This window comes from Strongylocentrotus purpuratus, unplaced genomic scaffold, assembly GCF_000002235.5.
Source record: "Strongylocentrotus purpuratus isolate Spur 01 unplaced genomic scaffold, Spur_5.0 spur5_scaffold_2, whole genome shotgun sequence".
NCBI classification, from domain to species: domain Eukaryota; kingdom Metazoa; phylum Echinodermata; class Echinoidea; order Camarodonta; family Strongylocentrotidae; genus Strongylocentrotus; species Strongylocentrotus purpuratus.
The window spans coordinates 42,089,201-42,108,894 of NW_022145605.1; the positions used below are offsets into that span (position 1 = coordinate 42,089,201).

The 19,694-nt window shown below is 38.6% G+C and overlaps 1 protein-coding gene across 1 annotated transcript in view; it reads right to left on the reverse strand.

Moving 5' to 3' along the window:
- Nucleotides 1-4,957: 4,957 nt before the first annotated feature.
- LOC115918802 (EMI domain-containing protein 1-like) overlaps nt 4,958-19,694 on the reverse strand; it is a 33,477-nt gene continuing 18,740 nt past the window's right edge. Inside the window, exons 2-7 of the mRNA XM_030991319.1 lie at nt 16,475-16,572; nt 12,059-12,111; nt 11,206-11,506; nt 10,816-10,883; nt 5,740-5,827; nt 4,958-5,283 (exon numbers count right to left, since the gene is read on the reverse strand). Of these exons, the coding sequence (XP_030847179.1) occupies nt 4,958-5,283; nt 5,740-5,827; nt 10,816-10,883; nt 11,206-11,506; nt 12,059-12,111; nt 16,475-16,572 (934 nt within the window). The remainder of the gene's footprint in view (nt 5,284-5,739; nt 5,828-10,815; nt 10,884-11,205; nt 11,507-12,058; nt 12,112-16,474; nt 16,573-19,694) is intronic.

Genomic DNA, 19,694 nt, shown 5'->3' on the forward strand with positions numbered 1-19,694 from the left:
TCGGTTGTAAACTAGTCTTCCTCGAAAAGTACAGTCCTTTGATTTGCGTTTACTCTTGACAAGTTTTCTAAAAACATCGAGATATTTCTTGCATGGAAATAAAAGATTTATTCACAGATTAAGTTTCGTAATCAGATAATAAAATGAGCATTTATCTTGGGGGGGGGGGGGGACCCCAAAACACTTCCTTAAAAACCCTCTGCTTTATTCTCGATTATGATTACAATGGTGCTGGTGGTTCTGATGATGATAGCAATAAAGTTGGCGCTGATGGTGCCAAAGATGATGAGGGTGGACAACTTAAAGATTTCGATAGCCACAAAGACTGCAGTGACGATGACGACGATGATGAGGATGATGATGAAGATCATACATCCCCCAAATCTTTCCTCCCGGCCCGGACGTAGATTCCATCCAACCAACAATCTCCTGAACACCCTGTGTACTTTTCTTGCATGTCTCAACAAGGAGGTCCCTGTTCTACTCCTCTCCTAGGTCACCTTACACACACCATCTCTCATCATGACCTACGATCTGTAATACATTCAAACTAGTAATGTTACTGTAAGTAAGTCGTCTCCCACAACTCTCTACTACAAATTAGATCTATCTGTCCGCTTACAGCCAAAATCATTTCCAGGCTGTCTCAATTTTGTTCTTCCCGTTGTTGGGAGTATTGAACTAAAGAACTACCTTTCGGCAGCATTCAAACGCTTTGCTGTGGTCCCGAGTAAAGTGCTTTATAAAGGGAACCGATGATATCTTGCTATGTTATAACATTCTGTCTCGGTCTGTTAACAAGTGATAGAGACATCACTTTTGACATTGAAGGAAATGTTCAAAAGTCTTGAGTACTTGAACGATAACCGAGCCATCTGATTTTACAGCTGTGTTATTGCTTTGTTTTTGTTCTAAAAAAAAAGGAAGAAAAGAAAACGGTCGGTGATGAAAATAACTCAATTTTTGCACCATCTCAGGGCAAATGTCTTTTGACATTGTAAGTAAAAGGCCTAAAAAAACATGCATATTGACTAGACGATAATTCTTTTATTATAAAGGTCCAGATCCCTCGATCCATTAAGCATCCCCCCCCCCCCAATACACCATTTTGGGACGGGAATGCTCTGTATCGGCGGTCTTTTGCAACAATTATCAAAAACCTAATCGTATCTGAAGGGTTTAAACCGACTCCTGTTTCCTCAAGTCTTAGTCAATTATAAAGTGTAAATTTTAGACGGGGGGGGGGGGGGCGGGAGGGGGGGGGGGCAATATTTCACAATTACGCATCGGACATTCCCTAGCTAGGAAGGGTGTAATTCAACTTTTCACCCAGGGGTGCAAAATACAGACCCACTTTTTTGTTTTCTGCTGACTGTACTAGGCCATTTATAATTTCATAATTAATGTCATGGGGCCTTTCTTAACCGACTTCCTCAAGGAGATTAAAGGGAAGTAAGATTTGTAGACAATTATGAAGAAATAGTTTACGCTCAGTCAATACCTACTCGTACACAGTGCCGGGACACAGTGACACCGTGACACCATGAGTTGCAAATATGAAAATCTCACAGAATATTTTAAGCATAAAACTGCGATTATTACGTTTATCGTTGGAATCACTGGAGAAAAAACACAATTCAAATATTAATGAATGATATCAAATGAATGTATGGAGTGTTATGAAAATTGAGTTTAAGTCAATCCTCTGTAACATTCAAGGTATTGTAGCCTGATAAAAACTCTTTACTAGATCTTTTAAAATTCAATTTTTAAGATTCAGCTATATATAAAGGCACATGATTTACAAGCCTATTGTATCTCCTTATTAATATTGAGACAGCGGTACTGTACTCGTATATATTGTTGTTTTCGCCAACTGTTAATTAGATTATAATGTGCAAAAGTGTGAACTGCTTTAGATAAATTAAACTGAGTTTCACAACGATCTTGTGGTTAGACAGTTACTTGATTATCTATATCATTAGAGCTTTATCAGGTAGCAGTTTATTTTTAAGAGTGAATCCAGATGTGATATCAATTTTGTGGATCACTAGTATCCAATAGGGTTAATGCATTTAATGTATTTAAAATTCCCTTAGGTATCACAGGTTTCTTTTATAAGACACTGTCTTCCACTGTTGAAGTGCTTTCTAAACACATGTAGGCCTATAAAATATGGTATTTTTTTTCTCCAATTTCCGGATCGACTTTATATATTTTTTTTAATGCACATCATTACCTTCCATCACTATGAACATAGATGGCGTCGAAAATGTAATTACCGGGTAACAAATTCACTACTACTAACGTGGCCACCACTGCCTTCACCACCACGACCACCTCCTCCACCACCGCCACCACCACAACCACCACCATCTCCTTCACCACCATCACCATCACCACCACCACCACCACCATCTCCTCCATCACCCCACCACCACAACCACCACCATCTCCTTCACCACCACCACCATCACCACCACCACCACCATCACCACCACCACTACCATCTCCTTCACCACCATCACCACCACCACCACCATCACCACCACCACCATCTCCTCCATCACCCCACCACCACAACCACCACCATCTCCTTCACCACCACCACCACCACCACCACCACCACCACCACCACCATCACCACCATCACCATCACCCCCACCACCACCACAACCACCACCATCACCGCCACCACCATCTCCTCCACCACGCCCACCACCACCACCACCATCACCATCATCACCATCACCCCCACCATCACCACAACCACCACCATCACCACCACCACCATCTCCTCCACCACGCCCACCACCACAACCCCCACCATCTCCTTCACCACCACGACCACCACCACCATCACCACCATCACCCCCACCACCACCACCATCACCACCGCCACCATCTCCTCCACTTCCGCCGCCTGCACAACCACCACCAACAACTAATCACACCGCCAAATCGACTCCAGACCGACTCCAAACTGACTAATCGTTTGCCATAGGGGTAACTTAATATTTTGGTCGGTCTGTTGTCGGTGTGAGTCAGGTATACCACCATCATAACCACCACCAATACCACCACTACAATCACCATTATTATCGCAACCAAAGTCATCGTCACTTCCATCACCCCCTCCACCATTATATATGTTTTGTTTTCACGACTATTTCTGCCACAGATCAATCCACTCTTTTCTCCTGTACATGTATATGTGCACAATATGTTACAATGTGATGTACTCCCTGCTTTAATTATTTACGAGTGTTTGGTGTCACGTTCTCTTGAGTCCAGGCAACGACGACACGTTCTACAAATTATTCCAATAAGTCCAAACCTAGGCTTGACATTTATTAATTCAAATACACCATCACAAAAGGCACGCCAGGCTGCAACATTATAAAGGCAACACAAATCATCTCAAATATACGTCGCCATGGACAATTGTATTTAACTGTCTCATCAGATTTTGAGGTAAAACCAAATTAATCACTTTCTTTCTAGTACATCTCAATGCATTTCTCCCTTCGACATACTGTAGTTTTATTCCCTCGGTTGCAAGCCTCGAAACATTCGGTATTCCAAGACATTATCATATGAATGAAGTATTTCAAGGCTCTATATCTGAATACATTTGTAAACGAGTAGAGTTTACAGGATTACAAAATCGAGAAAATAATTACGACGTAACATGAAGAGTGTTCACATGATAAATGATTATTTTATCTGTCCGTCCATTTCCGTTGGCCTAGTTTTATTACAAGCCTATTCTGAATTTAATGTCGCGATCTGTGTTGGAATGAGAAGAACACCTCCCATACACGTGTACCTGTAGGTGAATGATCGAAATAAATAAGAAACATGAGAGTAGTATCGATAGTTATAAGGACCATTTACAAATTTACATCACATTGATTGAAATAAAAATAAAAGACATTCGACCTATCACCTATTAAATCAAACCAATCTATACTATACATAGTTTGTTCTAAAAATTACTTACGTCAGTGTATTTACAATAAACAAAAGTACGTCTGTATATCCTAGTATCTTTCTCTCCAATCCTCATTCGTCCTACTAACTCCACCTTTCCCTCAAATAACAACAGCACCCCGAAATGATAGACTATTAAAACCGGTACTATATCAACACAACTATGGCTTTTCTCATTTTCCGATGAACTTTAACTACATAATAATTGCTTTTGATCAAACTAAACGTTTATGAGAGCAACACAAGTGAATACTCTGACATTATTAAAGAGCAAATAATGCAGCACATATGATTAAACTAGTCCACTAGAACAAAAAGTAATAATATAATCAATACAGACTAATTAATATTCAATATCAACATTACAACTATAGGAAACTCGTAGCATAATTAAAAAATGAATTATAAGGACTCCATAGATCAAAATTTACATCAACGTGAATCAAAGTTACTGATATTAAACAACAATGCCGTAATAGACAGACATTTAATAGCACCAGTTTGTAAAGAAAGTAAAAATGGAAGACTGTATTCAACATACTAAGCTACAAAAGCAAAGCCTATATTTTACATGGAGGGGTAGGAGGGCAAGTCGTTATCCATTAGAAGATCTCTGTGTATAAGATGTAAGATCGTAAATTACACTGATTTCTTTATGACCGCATGGTGAAAATCATCGTTGAACCGAGGTCCATGTGCTGGTGTGTTGTTTTTGTTGTTTATTCCAAAACGAGTCAAAACCAAATATGAAAAATATTTAAACAATAATAATTTGAAGAAAAAAAGAAGAAGAACTGATGGCCATAGTTCATGAAAGTCCTTCAATTTTGTTTATAAAAGTTTATTGATGAAAGTACAGATGTTCATTAGACTAAGCTGCTGCTGCTACTTTTCTGTTTTGTCGATGTGACGTGAATGGAGGATGATTCGATTTGTGTCTGTGGTGCTTCATGCAAAGCAGCTTCTACATCCCTGTCAAAGGGCACATTGAGAGGGGTATCCCCCTGGTGATGACGTCAGGAGGAAGAAGACCATCCCCGCGGAGTAAGACCGACGGGATGGGATCGGATTCGGTTTGGAGTAGAGCCGCCGAGTCGGTTGGTCCAGCACCCGATGCTACTTCCTCTCCTATCAGAGTATTACCCTGCGGTGGTCCGACGTCCACGGTACCCGGGAACCCGTTTGTACCTTGGTTGGGTATGGAGTAACCGGGTGTTCTGGGTGTTTCGATGTCTACACTACTACCGACTGACATAGGGAAGAACTGATCGCTCATTGATTCGGCTCCACCTGTACAGTGTCACATAGAGGGTAGAAATTTGATGGATTAACAATGCTTTCGTTCATTTATGATTTGCATCGAATACGCATGTCTATTTTGCCTATAACAGGCTTTCAATGACGGTGGGGGAAAAAAGAGGGGGAGAAATATGTTTAATTTAAATTCATATGAACAGTCGAATCACAGATCGTAGAACCTCTCAAGGATTTTGTACCTTAGTTTGGCCCCAAACAATGTTGTAGCCATTCAATGTGCCTTTGCCTATGTTGTTCCTCATTAATCCCGGTGTTCATGACAGTCTTGTGGGATCGTCTCACATCATCAGAACTTTGAATATAAATTATATATTCATAAATCAAAGATATAATGATAATGATCATCCACAGTAGGCATATGATTAAAGAGGATTTAACAGCCAACTATTGAAGCATATTTGCAAGAAAAAGCAATTAAAAAAATCTCACCCTGTCCAAACTTGATGAATTCATCGAGCATGTCCACACGATCCTTGAGTTTAGCCATTTCTAGAAGGAGTCCTTCTAACTCTGCAGCCTGTGAACATGAAGAGATAACAAACATATCAGGGGGGTGTTTCACAAACACTAAGATTGAATTTAAGTTGGACTTAACTATGGTAGGCTATTAATGCCACTGGTTGTTCTCACCATTATAGGATCTTTAGATAATATTTTTTCCTTCAATAATATCTCATCAAAAAATATATATTCTGTAGATTTGTGACCATGATTTGTACGTCTTTTGAGAGACCAATGCCAGTAAATGGTGAGAGCAAACAGTGGCATGAATGGCCTGCAATATTTAAGTCCAACTTAAAGTCGCTCTTAGTCTTGGTGAAACACCCAGAAGCTATAGTAAGCTCAAAATCATTCAAAATACAAATACGATATAAAAACTATTACTAGATTTACAGTAGAAGTTAATGGTTGATTCCTGGATACTCGATGAAACAAAAGACCTATCTGACTCGGTAACTTGTTCATGGAAATAGATAATAATGACACTCAAGATGTCATCGAGCTTTTAAATCCCTATCCAATTAAAATGATAAAAATTTAAAGTCATGAAAGTAACAAGACCTAAAGTAGAAAGTGCAAGTAACCCGACTCCAGAATGGACATAAAACTGATACACCAGAGAAAAATGTTACAAGAACTGTTGGAATTATAGTCATGATATGTCTTTAAGTTAGAGCAAGGAGGTGCGATGCTCGTCTCATATCTCCTTGGTCAGAAAAGGCCCTATAACGAGTTACAGTCATTATTTTTTTTTGCAAACTGGAGTAGGCCTACTTTAATAACTTCCCATCGGAAACGCGGCGCAGCAGGACACCAGTCATCATGCAACAACACTGCATAATTATAAGAATAAAAAGGTTTCCTATCGGGTTAAAAATGTAATGCTTTAATGGATCTATTCATGAAGAATATTTAGTAAAACGTTTGTACCAAATACATTGATATTGGGCAAAAAATGTGGAACAATGGTTTCAGAGGCAACGGAGGAGAAAGTCGTAAAACTGTCTACTCTGCACCATGTGTGCTCTTAAGGGCAACCCTTCAAATCTATTACAGGACGTACTAAAATAGAGACCGGTCCGACTTTAATAAGTACTTCAAATTGGTTAGAAATGTGTCCTAATTGAAAACATGAAAACTCATGTTCGCTGAAGCCCTTTTAATTGGCAAACCATGGGGAATTGCACACGCTCAATCCGATTAGGTCAAAATAGCGTGGATTTTTGGATAACTTCTGGTCCACTTCAAAACTTGTTGTGGTGGATTGAAACATATTTCTATCAAGGTCTGTATGAACGACAGGTCAACATCCAGATATAATTATCCACTTAGTTGGAGTGATGTTCGATATGAGTATGGGGATTTTTTAACTTTAGTTTTAAAAGCCTGATTCAGATGCCATTCTGACATTAAATAATTCTATTTTTTGTTAACCATCCTCCTTATCCATCACTAACAAGGAAACCTATACAGACAAAGAGCGGTTGCATAATACCTACTCTGAGGTTTTATCAGCATCTAAATTCAAATTCATAATCTACGATTTTGAACAAAAGTTTTGACAAATAAAGTGATGTCAGCTTTTTAGATTTGTCGGGGTTTTTCGTTTTGCTATCCCTGGATGACCGTCAACTGACCGGGAAATTAAATTTTATGGATTCCAATCGCTCACACGACAAGAAGCGTAAGTTCCTGAGAACGTACATGTATAGTTTGTTTACCTTCTCAGTAAAATATACACACAAAAAAAAAGAAGAAGAAGAAAAGAGGAAGAAAAGCAGGAGAAAGAGAAGCAGGAGGAAAGTGAATTGTTTACGACTCAGATTTAATATAGGCCTTATAGATAATAATCTATACAATTAGGATGGCCTCGTGTGTACACGAAGTGAAACCTCAGCCTCAATAAATGCTTCGACTGAGAAGAAACAACAGTTTCGGTTTCAGATCGATCATTTTCATATCACACATTTGTGGTATCATTTAGTTACAAAACAATCAATGCCTAATTGATTTACAGAGAAGTTGTGGGGTAGGGTGTAACGCAGAATGTACGTAGGTTGAAAGATAAGCTTGAGTTTTGGTAATGATATAGAATAAATTCTCACATAATCCAACAAAATACACACTGAATGTTCGAGATTACAATTAAAATGTGCCAAACGATTAAGTATATGGGCTGAGTAATGAGCATAATAGTCTAGAGAGAGAGATAAGGAAACCGAGGTAAGGAGGTCCGACACCATGTTCCTATGTGAAAATGAGAGTTGTGGTTTTTGTTACGGAATGATTTCCAGCAAGTTTTTGTGATTTTATTTTTATTCTAATGATTCGAACAATCAATCTACTGCAGGATAAACAATCCAGAATGAAATATACCCATGTTCTCTCGACATACGATTCCCATGCAGGAGCTCCAGATCAGCTTTAATCAAAATGAGGAAGAAGGATTTTGTAGACAGAAATGTACCAAAGAGTGAGCTTATGAGATGGAGTATAGTCAGAGCACACACTACCCACATACCAATCTATCTTCCTTAACCCCATCCCTAGCCGCTGCCAACAGACATGCTTCTTAACATCGCTGTGTATTTATCAATCACTCTTGAAAGATAGAAAGTCGGTGTATTTCGTCTTGACAGCAAGCGTGGCTAAAACGGCTTTTTACAAGGGACCTTTTGACTCCTCCTGTATTCATATGCCATGTGGCGCCCATTACGTCCAAACTAAAATGGGAGCATGCCCCTTGAGAGTGAACCTCACGCTTCAAGCAAGACAGCTCAGTGTAACAACCTGCTCCTGGACCTGCTCTCTGTACGTCGTCACTCTACATCATCATTACATGGAACAAACTAAGAAACTATTGGATCTATTTTTATGTCTAAATTAAGCAAAATGTGCCGACCAAAAACATCTCACGCATCGAATTCATCAAAGACGATAGCATTTTTATTGTAACATGAGCTACAAAAATAGTTTCTCGAAAACATTATGTTATTTGACATGGAAAAGAGCATATAAGAGATTTTGTGTTGCAAATAAATTTGATGTTTCTATACATAAAGATGATGTTTAAAATGTTGGTGTTTGCGCTAGCATCATGGTTTGGGCTGTCTTATGTTAACACAATCTTACTAGTTGAGTGCTACACCTTGAGAGATTTTCTTGAGATCAGAATCTAGATAATAAAAAAGCGATATGATTCATAAGGTATGAGTGGCGATACCGTTACATCATGTGACAGTTTTGCTCTCAGGATTTCCTTTAAGCTATGAGAAGTAGATGGGGCTTTCATAACGATCAAACGTCAGAAGCTCAAACTATCTGATAGGATTTTTGAGATAAACTTGACTTTGAGGGAAGAGAAAACCGCTAAAAACGCGGAGATTTAAACCTATAAGATCAGGTGACGTTAAACAGGATTCAAGAGAATTCCTTTTAATTCCTAGACAGGAGTGCAGAATGTAAAACAGGAAGATGGAGGGGTGCGATAAGAGGAATTCTACCGCCCCCCTTTCAACTGATTAATGTCTGTCTGACATAACATATTGAGATTTACAGGTTTGTGCAACTATCATTCGCACATAATCATCGTAATCACATTTAAGTTAAAATACATGGGAAAAAACTGGCAGCCGACACAGTGCCTCAACTTAATGAGATCTTTTTCCAGCTATTCATAATTTTGCTCAAAATATTTTTGGGTACAAAATAGGAAATGTATAAGTGTGGATTATGAAAGAGTGACATTAACATTACGCATCATTCCTCTGCAGGCCGGAACATACACATGGACTACCCCCCCCCCCCTCCCCTTACTCCCTCCCCCATCGAATAATCACTAATTGAATGGGATGCAGGATCCCCAAGGTAAAGGGTGCTAAAGCGGGGTGAAATAACGTGAACAGAGCGATTTGCAGGCAGAGAGACGTAAAGCGGCTACATAACTTGATATTTCGGGAAGGGGGGGGGGGGGAGGGGCAGATCCTCCCCTGTGGAATTTTTTTTTTATGCATCCGGATCCATCCTTAATTCCCCATTGATATTATATCTCAATATTGACGTATGGCCTTTGACAAGGTCGTTCTTCAATACTGTTGCAACAAATAAGAACACATGGTTTGTGTTATTTGGTATCATTCTTATACACAGAACGGAAACAAGTGTGATCACATGATCTCAATCGGTGTAAATAACTTGTGACAGAAATAGGTTTATTCCGACAGCCTGGTACCACAGCCGAGATAGACCATAGAACACAACGAGCTGGCAATATATTTCACAAACAAACGAACAAACAAATGAACAAACAAAAATATTAAAAAACTGCATTAATATCAGTCGCTAAAAATTGTCAATTAATACAGATGACAGTAATCTTAGGACACCTTCGGATGGGTTACCATAAGTTGATGCGCAATCTTCGTAATCTTCCGAGTATGATTTGAAGATAAAATGAAAATAAAAATCCCAAACAGTTGTGGCACTTAATGCAATATATATTAAGTGTGGTTAGCGATGTGATTTGATTGGTAGTATGTATACTATACTCTACGAGTAGAGCGCCTTTTCACCGAGATTAACGAGCCCCTTTACATGGTCTCTAGACAAGATTACTATGCTATGATAACTTCGAAAAGAATCATTTTTATATCTTTATTGAATCCAACTCGCAACACATCGTGGTAAGCCTAACATGCCCGATAAATAATTCTTGTTTGGTGACCCTAAAATTAGAAAACGATAATGCTGTAATTTGTATACAACATTATAACATGATCGCCAAGACTTTTTGAGCACTCAACAATTCAAACATCTTGTTGTTTAGTAATTGTATTCCATAGAAATGATGTGCGAGTTACGTACTACGTAATTTGATGGTCGCACATTTCAATGAGAGATAGACAAGGCTATTGCAAATTGCCTCGATCACGCTGTTGTTCGAAAGTCTTTACAATCGTATGTTCTTATGTTCTAATGATCTTACTACAATAGTGTTTGACTTACCGTAACAACCATTCCTAGTGATTCAATCGAACCGGGGGAACCAGGTGGACCCGGTGGACCAACGATTCCTGACATGAGAAAGCAAGTAATAAGGACACTCAATGAAGTAGGAATGGAATCTTATTAAAGCACACTTAAATGATAAGAGGAATGATGCTTCATTTATATCTGACGGACAGGGTGACCCCTTCCCACCCCCAACCCCCCCCCCCAAACAAAAAACATTGATGTTATTTTTTTTGAAGTAATTTAACAGAGAGTAGTTTATGAAGCTTACCGGTTTTATACGTCTTAAGACATACAAGTATAGCAACATTATCTAATCATTTATCAAGATGAGAACTGATTTCCCAATTATTTTAATGATACGAGTATACTGGATTGGCCTACCTGGTGCGGACTTCCCAGGAAGACCTTGAATTCCCGGTGGTCCCTGTGGCCCGGCAGGTCCTGATGGTCCTGCAGGCCCTCTAGAACCAGGATCTCCTTTTGGTCCTACGGGTCCTGGTGGTCCACTAGCACCCACAGCTCCAGGAGACCCTACTGAACCAGTGGGTCCACCGGGCCCCTGTGGGCCTTGAGGCCCTCTTAGTGTGGTCGTTCCGCGATCACCAGCACTATTATACCCCGGGTTCACCAGGTTAACGTCGTTGTTCACAGGTCTAATAGAGGTGCCTCGTGAGCGGCTAAGCTAGAGGTGGCCAGGGGAAGAAGTGAGTGAGTGACAGCGAGAGAGAGAGAATTACAAATCCACATAAAAGTGTATCTTAATGCCTTTCCTATGGCTTACTGTAAATTTAGATAAAACCCTATTTTTGACCGCCGTAACTTCGAGAGAGACCGAAATATTAACGTAACGAGTGTGCATTAAAGAGAGAGAAAGAAATAGAGATATGGAGAGAGTGCGAGAGATGGTATGTGAGGGGGAGGCTAGTTGGAAGAATCTATCGATTTATCAAGGTATTTTCTCCAAGCTCGATTGATTGCAACATTTTCCACAAATCTCTGTTTTCTGTAACCGTGTCTTTCCTCTCAATACCTTAAGGTTTCCCTCCGAGATACTTCTTGGTTTCACTCTTGGCCTGGTACCTTCGACTTTTCCTACTAATAACTCTTTCAAGAGACTCTGATGTCTTCTGATGTGGCCAAAGTATTTTGCCTTTCTTCTTTGACCATTAGGATGGACAGTTGAATAGAAACAAAAACAATATGAATGAGTATACTATGCTCATTTTGAACTTACCAATTCGTCTACTTTTTGTTGTAATTCATTTAACGTCGAACAATTCATACAAGCTGTAAAATAAAAGGAGAAACAAAGAAATCATAACATTATTAGGATGGAATTGGTAGCGTAAAGACTAACTTATGATTACTTTTAATGGGGAAACAGAATAATTCATGATACCAATTTAGCGCAGATTTGGAAACAACTATCTACTTAATACATTTAAATCAAAAATAGACATTTTTATTACATCATTCCTAATGTGGCGTACTTGTATGGAAGCATCCTCGGTGCAAATAAGATTTAATTTCACGTATGATATTTTTTCAAGTAAATAAAAAGACTTTGTTAACACCAAAACATAAAGATAATTTCATCCACGATTTAACTTGTTAAAAAACCAATGCACAGAGGACTTCAAGTCCTCAACCGATAATCATTCACTATTGCCTTTGCCCAAGTAGTTATATTTTTTAAAACAAAAACACCACAATGATAATTTATCAAGGGTGTCGCTAGAAGCAGTAACCGGGGGAGGGGGGGGGATGCAAAACGTTTATCCATTTTATAGGCAAATCTGAATCAAATCTAGATACGTCAGCCAATCAGAAATACGCTTTTTATTGTGTGTTGGATTTATCTTGCTAACTTAATGCAAAAAACTTGTCCCAATCCGTGCCATTCAAAATAAGTATTTTTTGTTTATTCTGTTTTATATCTTGGAAATTAAATAAATAAGAACTAAAATATTCCTTCATCAAAAGCCTAGACTTGTTACTTCATTAGTATCATTCACGTTTTGCACCGGGTCTACGAGATCAGGAGAGTATAGCATTATATTTGTCCTTCATAAAAGTTTGGCACAGCTTTTTTTTGATAAACCGCAAGTTTGTGTCATGATGACAGGTATTACGTGTACTATGTTAAAGGGAAGCAAACGTAATCTTTCAAAAATAATCTCATACTTATCTTCGTCAAGTACAACATTAATACATGTTAGTGTTATACTATATATTCGGAACGACAGTCCTTCAAAGAAAAATAATCGAAATTGCTTTCATGTGCCGGTCCTTAATAGAAGACTTAAAGAAATATATGAAATAGAACACTATTATATGTTTGTTTCAATTAAGAAAAACGTGACAAAGACATACATATATCATTATCTCTTTGGAATAGATTAAAAATGTAAGCAGTTAAAGCCTATCTGCACTATTTTGGCCAGGGGGATTAGACTTCACTGCTTGTTCACTGGCTGGTGGTTATCTCATCAAATCAGCTCTCAATTAACATAAGAAAAAAGGGGACCATGGGAGACCGCAGGTCACCGCTTAGGCACTGTTTTCTATATAGAGGGCGCAAGTAGCTATAATTAGTCTAGTGAGGCTTTAATATAAATCCAGTTTTCTAATTTCTGTTTTTCTCCCAAGTGCCTTAACCCTTGGGGCACTACTCGACATTTACTATGGAGAGTACATTATTGCAGGTCCTCTTTAAAACAAACAAAAAAACATCCCGACTCATACATATTGTAAAAAAACAAAAACGTTTTTAGTAATTTTGTGAGTTGGAACAAATGAGAAAGTTGACTGGCACTACATCACGGTAACATTTCCGATTCAGGCAATTTGATGTACCCATATGTATAGTAATAACAACTTAACTTTTTTTCTTCCAGATTTTGTTCAAACTTTCATCAGTCTGCTTTCTGATTTTTCTGCTTTCTTTTAGAGTTGTCTGCTATTAATCGGATCAGGACAGTTTTGGCAGCAAGGACCAATTTCTAATAGACTTTAAAGGCATCGTTTAACAATGTTAAATCTGTGATGCATGGCCCTACATATTATCAGTGTCTGTGATATGGTGTGATATTGAAGCCCTAAAAAAATTGCGCTTCAAAATGATCATGAAGTGCCTCAAAAACGTAAAAAAATCCTTGAGTGACTGGTTTTAACATACTCATTTTCCCCAGTAGACGGTAGTGCTATCAAAACCGTTTGGAAAACGAAAAATAAAAATTCGATTTTAAGTCATTAATATCTTGATAATCGGAAAGGCGATCGGCTTGTAAAAGTCATGGGATTCCTGACTGACCTAAAGGTTTACAATTATCATTACAGCATGAGCTAAATCAAGGATTTTGTTTCAGAATCTAAGACAGGTTACCCGATCCCTTAAAAGGTTAAATTAAATTCTACAAAAGCTCATTAGACTGCACATAACAGGACAAAAGGAAGGAAGGACAAATAGGGACGGAGAGGGAGAAACGGGATAGAATCAAAGTGAATTGAAAGGAGGGATAGAGATAAAAAGGGAGTGAGGAAAGGGACTTACAAAAGACTGAGACAGAGAAAATAGAGGAGAGAGAGAGAGAGAGAGGGTGTGTGTATGTGTGCGCGTGTGCGTGTGTGCGTGTGTTTGTGTGTGTGTGATAGAGAGAGAGAACTCGACATACAGAGAAAGAAAGAGATAGTAGGATGGGGAGATACCTATTCTGGAGTTAACGTGGGATTCTCCTTCTATCAATAATATGAAATAATATATATTCTATAATTTATAAACTTTTATTTCTCAATCATCACAAGACAACAGCTTTAACCTTATGCATATCTAGCCGTTATGAATGTAGATCTGTATGAGACTTTCGTTGACAAACACATACAAGGCGTGATGTATAGTTGGGACAGAACATGGTCTGTTACATCTCATGGACGCGAAGCAGACGTGACAGGTTGACGGAAATATCGATAATGAAATCTTTAGATAAAAGAGCAGATAGGGAAAGGGGAAAGGAGACAGGACAGAAAAACATAAATACTGAATCCTCGCGACGGTGACACAAAATGGAACTAATATGTGTTATTTAGTTGAAGGAAGACAGAGGACCTTCATCAATAACATGGGCCATTCCATTTCTGTTAAGATGTTTCCTGTGTTACTGACAGACTCTGAATGTAGTAGACCTACATATATTTCACACCGATAAGTGTGAATGGTGATCATTAATGTGTATATGAAAAAGGCCTGGAAATTGCAGCTCTTACTAAATGACCATGCAGAGACAGGACCTTCTTAATTAGAGGAAGTGAATTGCTGTTCTCATTCCCTTAACAAACGAAGGAACAACTTCCTAATTAGTATATATCTTCTCGTTATATTTTAATCACTCGAACAGGGAATTATGCAAATGAATCTTATTCTTGTAAGTCAAGACTGCTTATGTTTCAATCGTATCTTGTTGCTTGTTTTTATTTACATCTAGGTCCTACTCAGAAATGATTACGTGTGGATGCCATTTCCTTTTATAAAGGCTATTCGTAAATGCCTTAAAGCACAATAACTGCCATTTAAAGTTTTGCTTTGATTACTTTGATTGATAATAAATGTTATAGAGAAAAAGACTGAAAATGATATTGGTTTTGTGGCCTACATTAATGCTCTTTGTTGAAATACACGTGGAATAACAATACGGATAAATAATACTTTCTGAATTTGATTGTACATGGCGAATGAGACAAATAATTTTTAAAAAGAGCAAATGAGAAAAACTGTAAACATTATGGAGCAAATTAAGATAAATACAGATTTAAAAGAAGATTCAAATAAAGAAAAATAAAACAACACGATATGAAAGAGAAAGTAGGTACTCGGGAGAGATGAGATCAAAATTCTTCAAACATTACAGAAGAGAAAAATAATATGTATTCGACTTGAGAAAAAATGTTTTATTTTGTACTCAATGCAGACACAAGGGAACACCAACCCAAGGCAATAAACAGTAACAAGTATGAGGTTGATTAATGAGGCGATTTCATCGAGACTCCTCCATCTATCTTTCTCTTGAAAATCAATGCAGACTTTAAGATCATATTCATCCTTCAAAAAGCGGAAGAAAAATGCAGACTCGAGCGGAAGCCAAGAAATAGCTCCTTCTCTTGAGACTATAAAGGGAGGTACACAGGTTGATAGTCCACGGTGGTCTTCTAGATCATGGTCCAAGTAGAAGACAGGATTCCTCCTGAATTACACTGAAACATAGTAACCGTTAAGAAATCCTGGTAAAACATAGAGGGAATAATTCCTCCACCCTAGGTCTAGTTCCAAACATGCCCCCGTAAAATGGGATTGTTTGAAATTAACATGAACTATGTCACCTCTGAGGGAATATTTTAAAATCACTGAGCTTGAATTTGGAAAAATGCCGTAGCCAGGCGACTTTCTAAAAAGCATTTTCAAAATTCATTGTATGATTTAACATGTACCATAAAACTTAAATCTAAGTTATTGCTAAGACAAGCTATGACCTAAGACATGTGGGATTAATATCAACAATATACAACATACTGGAAACTTGATACCAAATTTGTAATTTTTGTCAATCTTACCATAGAAACAGAGAAGATATTACAATTATGCTATAGCTATACTCACCATCATTACAATTTGTGCCACTAAAACCCGGACAACACCGTCTTTCTGTAGTTTCTACTGTTCTGTATCCTATCGTATATTTTGGTCGAAACATTACCCTGTAATAAAGAAAAAAAGAAAGAAACACACATGTCAAGATCCAATTCTTCCCAAACCTTTGACAACAAATATAATAATAATAATAATATCAATCTGGATGTATCGGTATGGAGTGGCAAGTGCAGATTAATGCCCTGCCATAGGACATAAGTGCCGTGTCGGGGATCGAACCCATGACCTTTATATTTGAAGAGAATTGTGCTTAAACCATTCGATTTTATGCAACACTGCTCATTTCAAGTTACTCCATAAAACTTACGATATATACGTAGTCTTATTGCTTGTCGGAATATACACAGCGTGATGTAAATAATAAAAAATGTTGACACAAAGAACAGATATATTCATATCATCATGGTATACAAAGCAAACTTACACATATCAACGGATATATTTGTTTTTTGCCTTTAACAAAAAAAATTAATTGAATAAATAGCCTTTATCATTTGTTGAGTGGCTATGTCGTCAATTTGTTGATGATTGTATTTAAATCTATCATACATTGTTTAACCTTCTTTCTGAAGCCCTTAGGGGTTTCTGCTATGACCAAAAAAGGTTTTGAACCTTAAGAATCACATGGTTTCCTTGAATTTCAGATAGAAGCTTGTAATTGCATATCATGAAATATGACTTGGAACTTTGTGTCAGAAAAGGCTAGACGTATACAAGACGGCAATTATACTTTTTGTCCGCGCTGAACTGCGACCGAGAAGTCAATAACAGCAAGGTTTATGGGACTATCATTGTCATGAATGTCACGGAAGTAAGTCTTGCAGTGATGGATGGGAAGGTTTGTCCTAACGTTAAAGGCCTAATGACTAAAAAAAGAACCTTGTACTTGGAAAACCGCTAAATTTTGACGGAACTACAGAAAATATAGCAGTATAAGACAGGCGCGTAGCCAGGGGGGGGGCGTTGGGGGCGGTCGCCCCCCAAAAAAAACGCCGGCCCCCCCCCCAAAAAAAAAAGAGAGAGAAAGAGAAGAAAAAAGTAAGAGGACGTAGGAAGAAAAAGGGAAAAGGAGTCGAGAACGGTACAACGAATCGTCTTCTTTCTCTAATAATTTAATGAAACGTCAAAGCTTCCGCGCTTCGCGCGGAAAGGGGAAAACTGAATACAGATATGGATTAAGAGTCGGGAAAGGTACAACGAATCGTCTTCTTTCTCTAATAATTTAATGAAACGTCAAAGCTTCCGCGCTTCGCGCGGAAAGGGGAAAACTGAATACAGATATGGATTAAGAGTCGGGAAAGGTACAACGAATCGTCTTCTTTGCCTAATAATACGTCAAAGCTTCGCGCAGGAGGAGGGGGGAGGGGACTGAATTCAGACAAGGATTAAGAGTCGAGAAATGTACAACCAATCGTCTTCTTCTCTAATAATTTAATGAAATGTCAAAGTTTAGCGCGAGAGGGGGGGGGGGGCGGAATTCAGACAAGGATTAAGAGTCGAGAGCGGTACTTTCAGTCGTCTAGCTTTCTCTAATAATGTAATGAAACTTCAAAGTCTCCGCGCTTTGCGCGGGACGGGAGGAAACTGAATTCAGATAAGGATTAAGAGTCGAGAATGGTACATCGAATCGTCTTCTTTCTCCAATAAATTAATGAAACGTCAAAGCTTCCGCGCTTCGCGCGGGAGGGGGACTGAATACAGATAAGGATTAAGAGTCAGGAAAGGTACAACGAATCGTTTTCTTTGTCTAATAATACGTCAAAGCTTCCGCGCTTTGCGCAGGAGGGGGGACTGAATTCAGACAAGGATTATGAGTCGAGAAAGGTACAACGAATCGTCTTCTTTCAAAGCTTCCGCGCTTCGCGAGGGAGGGGGGAAAGTCCCCCCTCCCTGCACCCACCCCCCCTAGGGAGCGCGCTTCGCGCGCTCTTTAAGTGATTCGAACGCTTCGCATGCTCACTACCGCCCCCCTGAAATCAAATCCTGGCTACGCGCTTGGTATAAGATTCTCGGTGCCTTTTTTGGGGGGGGGGGAGGAGGAGAGGGACCCCAATAAACATACTGACAAACGTATAGACAGAATCTGTTGGGCAAACAGACCAAAAACATCATCTAGCACTACCTTATATGACGAACGCTAAGGCCTGACAACTTAATGCATTTATGGAGCAAAAGTTTGAGTCTGACCTAGATATTTCGGAAGCAGTAAATGAAAAACTCCGGTTTTTATCTATTACTGCCCAAGTTTATTGGATAATATATCACCGCAGGGACGATGGGTAGTAAAACCTGGCGTCTGGCTTTGTCAAAATTAATCTTTGCGATAATTCCTAGGTTATGACATGAAATTGTTTGACCTTCCTGTCCTCATATTCTTTATGTCGTGTGTTTTGGGATTTACTTAGGAAAGGGTAATTGTAATACAAACTTAATCATGGTAATAAAAACAGGTACTAAATAACTTCCGTAATTGGGTTAGTATAATATTCATTATGTTTGGAATTCAAAATCATTCATTGACATCAATCAGCGTTATATATCACCCACTTCTTCAAACAATAACAGGAGATTCAAAAACATTGACAACGAAGAAATCGTATGTATTGTTATTATTAAAGGCACATGGAAATTGTTGGAAATTGATAGTCTTCAAAACCAACCATCGTCATCTCCTCTAGACAAAATTCAATCAATAGGTACTTTTAGATTTGCGTGAACTGATACGTGTGACGTCCATTCAAGGCAGTGCATTAAAAGGACGTCGATCGTAGCAATCCACGTTGTCGTTGTGCAAATCTAAAAGTCCCTATTAGCGTGTAGGCCTTAACTGACGATATCCTCGTTCATATCTATAACAACCATATATTTTAAAAGATTATGCCCTTTTACTAAAATGTAGTTAATGAAGATGACACTTATCCAAATCCTGAAAACAGTAAGAATGCTGATGTAGCGAAGCAGAGATATCTCCCTTTAAAGCAGGTAACCCCCCCCCCCTCTCTCTCTCTCTCTCTCTCTTTTATTGCACCTCTCCCTCTCTTTTATTGCATCTCTCTCTCTTTGATTGCATCATCCTCTCTACTGGAGGTCAGCAAACTACAGTGAGACGATACCCTCTCTCTCTCTCTCTCTCTCTCTCTCTTTCCCTCTCCTATTTCATCATCTTTCT